At 37.6% G+C, this 6,384-nt stretch overlaps 1 protein-coding gene across 1 annotated transcript; it reads left to right on the forward strand.

Moving 5' to 3' along the window:
- Positions 1–1,561: 1,561 nt before the first annotated feature.
- On the forward strand, positions 1,562–6,017 carry LOC110916473 (protein IMPAIRED IN BABA-INDUCED STERILITY 1). Its single transcript, XM_022161205.2, has 9 exons — positions 1,562–2,278; positions 2,643–2,927; positions 3,019–3,342; positions 4,171–4,398; positions 4,657–4,754; positions 4,836–4,923; positions 5,006–5,464; positions 5,545–5,686; positions 5,762–6,017. Exons 1-9 carry the CDS (start codon positions 1,880–1,882, stop codon positions 5,776–5,778), a joined length of 2,040 nt encoding a protein of 679 aa, XP_022016897.1. The 5' UTR covers positions 1,562–1,879; the 3' UTR covers positions 5,779–6,017.
- Positions 6,018–6,384: the final 367 nt, after the last annotated feature.

Genomic DNA, 6,384 nt, shown 5'->3' on the forward strand with positions numbered 1-6,384 from the left:
AAGCGTTCAATCAACAATCCCTGAACCCTAAGTCAATATCATGTTTGTATACAGTTGTGTAACCGATTAATCAAGCATATCGAAATCAAGAACTAACCGTGTAAATCACTAACCGAGCTAAGAACGATCAAACAGGAGAGGTTTGGCTTCGAATGAGAGAAAGGCTGCCGTCGCACACAAGTTAGGGAGAGACTCTAGGGTTTCTAATAACAGTTTACGTAGTCTACAATCGTTTATACGGGAGTTATAAGGTGTTGGGCCCTTAATGGGCTTTGGCGAAGACTGGGCCGATGAAATCACTGGATTTCGTCGAGTGGCCATGGCGAAAACCCCCTCCCCTTTTTGTCAAGCTTAGTGTGGCGAAATCACTTGTGGTTTTCGTCATACACCATGAAATATATTAACATATATATATATATATATAATATTAATAACACATTACATATTTCACAAAATCCATATATAGCATTCAACCAATTAACACTGATTAATAATTTTCAACAGATAACCGGTGCACATAAGAGAACGCAACGAATTAAGAAAACGTAGTTGTGAGGAAGGACCTTGAAAACTCGGGTTGTCACAATTAAGAGCCAGTATGATGCTTAATTGTTCAGAGGCAAATGTCTGACCAATTCAGATTAGAGGTCTTAACCATTCAGACTCAAGTATAATGCTTAACCATTTAGAGACAAATGTCTAAACCATTCAGACACTCGCTCGTGAAACAAACAGTAAGTGCTGAACCAGTAAGAGGCCTGAACCATTAAGAGGCTCATTAAGAGGTAAACAAACATCCACTTAGTGTTATTAACTATTCTAGTTATTAAAATTGACATTTAATTTAAAAAATAAATATATAAATAAAAATAATAATTAGGTAGTGATGATGAGAGCTTTAAACCACTGCATGCAAGTTAAAGGAAATGACTTTAAAGCCCCATGTGTGACCTGACGTTGAGGTGACACTGAGATGACATGATAAAGCCCCTAGTGGTTTTATACCACACCCTCCCGTCTTAGACCGTGGGATATGGTGGGGCGGAGGTTTGGGGCATGGGTTGACACGTGGACTTTGAGGGCCACCGCTGGTCAGTTGCATGTTGGGTCGGTATGGTGAGGCGTGGCTAGCCCGTGTGGGTTGGCCACGTGTTATAATTTTTTTTTTTCAGTTATTATAAAAATACACAAAAAATTAAAAAAAAGCCTAAAATTATTATTAAAATTTTCTAAAAATTACAAAATCCTACAAAAAAAAAGGATTACAAATCTAAAAAAAAACATAATTAGACATATAAATTTAAATCCTAGCCACCTATAACCTAGTCAACCCAGCCAATGAGAACCGGCCACGGAAGACCGCTAGGCTCGCCCAACGCTCGGGCTGAACCACCCGCCCAAGGGACCACGCCGAAACCCAAACCCATCCGAGGTGATGACTTAGACGTTTGTACCCAACCCCCGCCCCATACCCCATAGTCTTATCTATTCTTTATATGAAAAAGAAAAAAAAAACAAACAATTCTTACAAAATCTATTCTACTTCCATTGCCCGTTGATTTAGCAAGATTGCCGTAGTTTAAAACCCCCCATTTTCTCACTCCTCCGCAATTGTCGCTTTGATTTCTTTCTGGAGAGAGAAAATTTATGAAAACAAAAGGTCTCTTTTAATGCTCCCTTAGGAAACACATATATATAAAACGGAAAACCAGTTGATAGGTTCCCGTGATCCACATTCTTCACCTACACGACCCTGTTCCAAATTCTAACAACGACCCAATTCACTTCCACCTGAATCTTGATCTGGGTTTCCATCACTTCAATCATTTTTCATGTTTCTCTTTTGCAATATATAACGCGTTATAAATATAACAAAATAATGGGCTGTGTGACATCTAAACAAGCAGTGTCTGTGACCCCGGCTGCGGATCACTCCGGGGTGTTCCGCGACAATTCTGCGGCGGGTTCCGGCAGGGTTGGTGGTGATGTGGCGGTGGAAGTGGAGGGGAAGAAGGGTAAGAGTAAGAGTAAGAGGAAGAGTAAGAACGAGTCAGGGGTGAGTGGGGATGTGACTGGGAGTGAGTTGGGTGAGTCGGGAAGAGCGAGTTCGACGAATGGTGGGGGTGACTCGGTGAGTTTTAGGTTGGGGAATTTGCATAAGTATGTGGAGGCGGAGCAGGTGGCGGCAGGGTGGCCGGCGTGGCTTAGCGCGGTGGCCGGTGAAGCTATTCAGGGGTGGGTCCCACTCAGAGCAGAGTCGTTTGAGAAGTTAGAAAAGGTTCATTTTTTTTATTTCACACACACAATGTTCTTAAAATTAGTCATTAATCTTTTCTTTTATGTTAAAAAAATATGGTTTAGACTTTAGAGGTGGGAAAGAGCCGTGAAATCGGTTCTAGAAACCGGTAAAACGAACCGAACCGGTTCAGTTTGAAATTTGAAATCCGTTTGAGAATTTATTGGGTACGATTTGTTTGATTGCTTATTTTCTTTAGTGAACAAATTAACATATAATCCCATCTGGGTTTACAATTTGGGGCCAAAAATTGTGTAATTTATCAAAATGGAAATACTAATTTGGGTGTTTTGAGATTGTGTTTTGAATTTAATTATTGATTATGATACTGAATTTGGTTCAATAGGTTGGACAAGGTACATACAGCAGTGTGTTTCGAGCTCGTGAGCTCGAAACAGGGCGGATAGTCGCGTTAAAGAAGGTTCGTTTCGACAATTTTGAACCCGAGAGTGTTCGGTTCATGGCAAGAGAAATCGTGATTCTTCGTAGGCTTGATCATCCAAATGTTATGAAACTAGATGGAATCATAACATCTAGATTATCATGTAGCATATATCTTGTTTTCGAATACATGGAACACGATATTTCGGGCCTGCTTTCTTGCCCCGACATTAAGTTTACTGAATCACAGGTTAGTCTGCACAAGTTCAAGTAAATTTGATCATAATTTTTAGGATCTCGGAGTCAAATCGGCTGACTTTTGTAATTTGATCATGAAACAGATTAAATGTTACATGAAGCAGTTGTTATCTGGGCTTGAGCATTGTCATTTGCGTGGCGTGATGCATCGTGATATTAAAGGGGCGAATCTTTTGGTAAATAATGAAGGTGTTATGAAAATTGCGGATTTCGGGTTGGCGAATTTTTGTAATATGTCTGGCGAAAAGAAACAACCGTTGACTAGTAGAGTTGTGACGCTATGGTATAGACCGCCTGAACTTTTATTGGGGTCGACGGATTATGAAGCTTCTGTCGATCTATGGAGTATCGGGTGTGTTTTTGCAGAATTGCTTCTTGGTTCACCTATTTTACAAGGAAGAACAGAGGTATTATTAGTCCCTTTGACTCTCAAAGGTCAAACTACTTACTTTTCAACTTCAAAATTGTGCACGGTTCGGGTTTTGGTTTTGGTTTTTTACAACCATTCGGCTTTTGAAACAAAGTACGTAAGATTCATAAATAAAAAGTATAATCCAAGATTTAAGAATCTTTCTTGGATGTTTACGTTTATATTAATAGATTAACCTTTTTAGTTAGTTTTGTTCACATAAACCTAATATCCTAATCTATTTTTATGATTCTTAAAAGTTTTATTAAGATATTTTCTTTTATAATACTTTGAAAATTAATTAATTTTAATGTTAAATTTTGTTAAATTCATTCAAAGACAAGAAACATGTTAATGTTCGTATTATAAATACTTAACATCTAAGAATAAAATTAGTAATTCTTAAATCAATATATAACAAACATCTAAAAATGAATGTTTAGGTTATTCGGTTCGCTACAGTTATTTCAGTTTTCATAAAATCTAAAACCGTAACCGAATCGTAAATTTCGGTTTGTTTTTTTCCCGCTCTTTTTGTGCGGTTCGGTTAAATTAAATCGTTTTTTTTTTGGGTTTGGTTTTTCGGTTTTCTGGTTTTCTTCTGCTCACCCCTATTCAAAATAGCTTCTATAGTATGGTTTATAGGGAAAACCGTATAATAGATAGAGTAATATATGTAACAATCGATCGTTTGAAACAATTTTTGTTGAAAATAGTTAACGGCTTTATTAGATTTCGTAGTTCAAAACGCTATATCTTTGGCTCTCAAGAAAGACTATGCTGCTGCATTATATTTTTGAATCAGAATTAATAGGAAATGTGACAGGTTGAACAATTGCACAAAATCTTTAAGCTTTGTGGCTCGCCACCGGACGACTACTGGAAAAAGTCAAAGCTTCCTCATGCGACATTATTTAAACCGCAACATGCTTATGAAAGTTGTTTATGGGAGACTTTTAAAGACCTTCCAAAATGTGATGTGGAACTTATTGAAACCTTGCTGTCTGTGGAGCCGTATAAGCGAGGGACCGCCTCATCTGCTCTTGCATCTGAGGTACCATTCGTTAATTAAATAATATTGTCAAGTTGCCATATTTTGACTTTCAAAGTCTGCCCAATTATTCAAAATAGATACACTTGTTCTTAAGAGAGTAATTAGTATCAGCATGTAAAGGTTCTAAGAAGTATTTAAAACTACATTTTTGACTTTTTAAAGTCAAATGAGCAGTTACATGGAACTTTTTAACTTGCTCTGCACAAAGCTATAACTGGTTTAAATGGTTTTGAAACATTCTTTTCTATCCGACAACAGTATTTCAAGACGAAGCCGTATGCATGTGATCCATCAAGCTTACCAAAATACCCTCCAAACAAAGAGATCGATGCAAAGCATCGCGAAGACTCAAAAAGGTAGCAACTTGAAACTGAATTTAGAACATAACCCTTTTCGTATTAGATCCAAATAATGAGAAATTATTATGTCTTTTATAGGAAAAAGCCCGTTAGACCTCGTGGGCCCGAAGTCTCACGACGGTTAGCCAGAAAACAAAATGGCTTGACTAAATTGGCACCTGAAGAGGTCTGTGTTCTATATCTACGCAAGCCTATGGTCTCTTGTTCCTTTTCATCTAATCTTGTAATTAATTGAATGTTATTTACAGAGTTTACCAGGTCAAAGTCAAACCCGGCTTAAAATCAACGGAAATAGTTTGGATACTAAGAAAGGAGGAGATCTAATTTTGGGATTTGAGCTACGAAAGCCTTCTATAAACACGATAGATGACGACGGTTCACATACAAAACACGCATCCCAAGGAGACATTCCATATTCGGGACCTTTACAAGTTCCGGGCTCAAGTGGGTTCGCATGGGCTAGAAGACGATTGGATGATTCTTTATCCATAAGGTCACGCAGCCGGTCCAGTTCAAGAAGCTTGATTTCTGAACCTTCTGGCCCGTTACATTTGAAGAGCTACGAGTCTAAATGTAATGAAAATCTTGACCGGACTGGTTCCAGAGGTCGGGAGTCCAATGGGCTGGTCATTAAGAACTGGAACCAATTAGAGCGACCCGATTCATTTGATGCTGGGTCAGATGGGTTTGTCAAGAGAATGAATATGGTAAGTTATTTAAGTCCATTAATAATGTATATATTTCGTCATTGATACGAAATTTGATTGTTTTAAATGTTGGTTTATAGATGTATCATGATCATGAAGAGAAGGTTGAGTTGGTCGAGTTTTCGGGACCTTTGTTGTCTCAACCAAATCGTATCGATGAACTTCTAGAGAGACATGAACGACAGATTCGCCAAGCGGTTCGAAGATCATGGTTCCAAAGAGGTAAAAAGCTTATTTTTCCAATTTTGATTTATGTAGTCAAACGTTGACTTTTGTAATTTTTATTTGTTTGTGCAGGGAAGAAAGTGGGCTAGTGAATTAGAGATGTTTCTTGACATGGTTGACCCTTTTATCATAATAAGGTTTTTTTGAAGGTCCAAATGTTGTGAAACTTGAACCTTTGAAGGATGATTAAGGGTCCAAATGTTGGTTAACCAATAGGGTACATGAGTTGAAGGGTTCATGGATCATGGTCTTGAATAACTATATTGAGTTAAGATTTAATTATATCTATTAGAATTATGTTGGGTAATTAATGTAGGTTCAATCAATATCTACACTACCCATATTTCCTCTATATAATACAACTAGTTGAGGCTCCGCCCGCGTTGCGGGGCGATGGCCGAATAGTTATCAATCAATTAAAAAAACATTACTATAATTTTGCTAGGAAAAAAACTAAAACGATGATAAGACTGTAATTTTGGGCTCAGGGCAAAACTGTAATTTTTCAGGACTAATGAGCGAGTGTTAGGCAGCTCCTTTAGACGAAAAAAATTTAAATCGAGTCAACCAATTAAAAAAAAAACTTTTATAGTTTTGCTAGAAAAATTAAAACGATGGGGAAAACGTAACTTTGAACTGAGGGGGAAGTCATAATTTTGTTTCAGGGATAAAATCGTAAATTAAATGGACCAATG

This window comes from Helianthus annuus, chromosome 2 (genome assembly GCF_002127325.2).
Source record: "Helianthus annuus cultivar XRQ/B chromosome 2, HanXRQr2.0-SUNRISE, whole genome shotgun sequence".
NCBI lineage: Eukaryota > Viridiplantae > Streptophyta > Magnoliopsida > Asterales > Asteraceae > Helianthus > Helianthus annuus.

Excerpts from the sequence above, each read along its gene's own strand:
- LOC110916473 (XM_022161205.2), top strand. The coding sequence starts at position 1,880 with ATGGGCTGTGTGACATCTAAACAAGCAGTGTCTGTGACCCCGGCTGCG. Across the intron at positions 4,755-4,835 it reads CATCGCGAAGACTCAAAAAG|GAAAAAGCCCGTTAGACCTC; the intron begins GTAGCAACTTGA and ends TGTCTTTTATAG. Across the intron at positions 4,924-5,005 it reads CTAAATTGGCACCTGAAGAG|AGTTTACCAGGTCAAAGTCA; the intron begins GTCTGTGTTCTA and ends TGTTATTTACAG.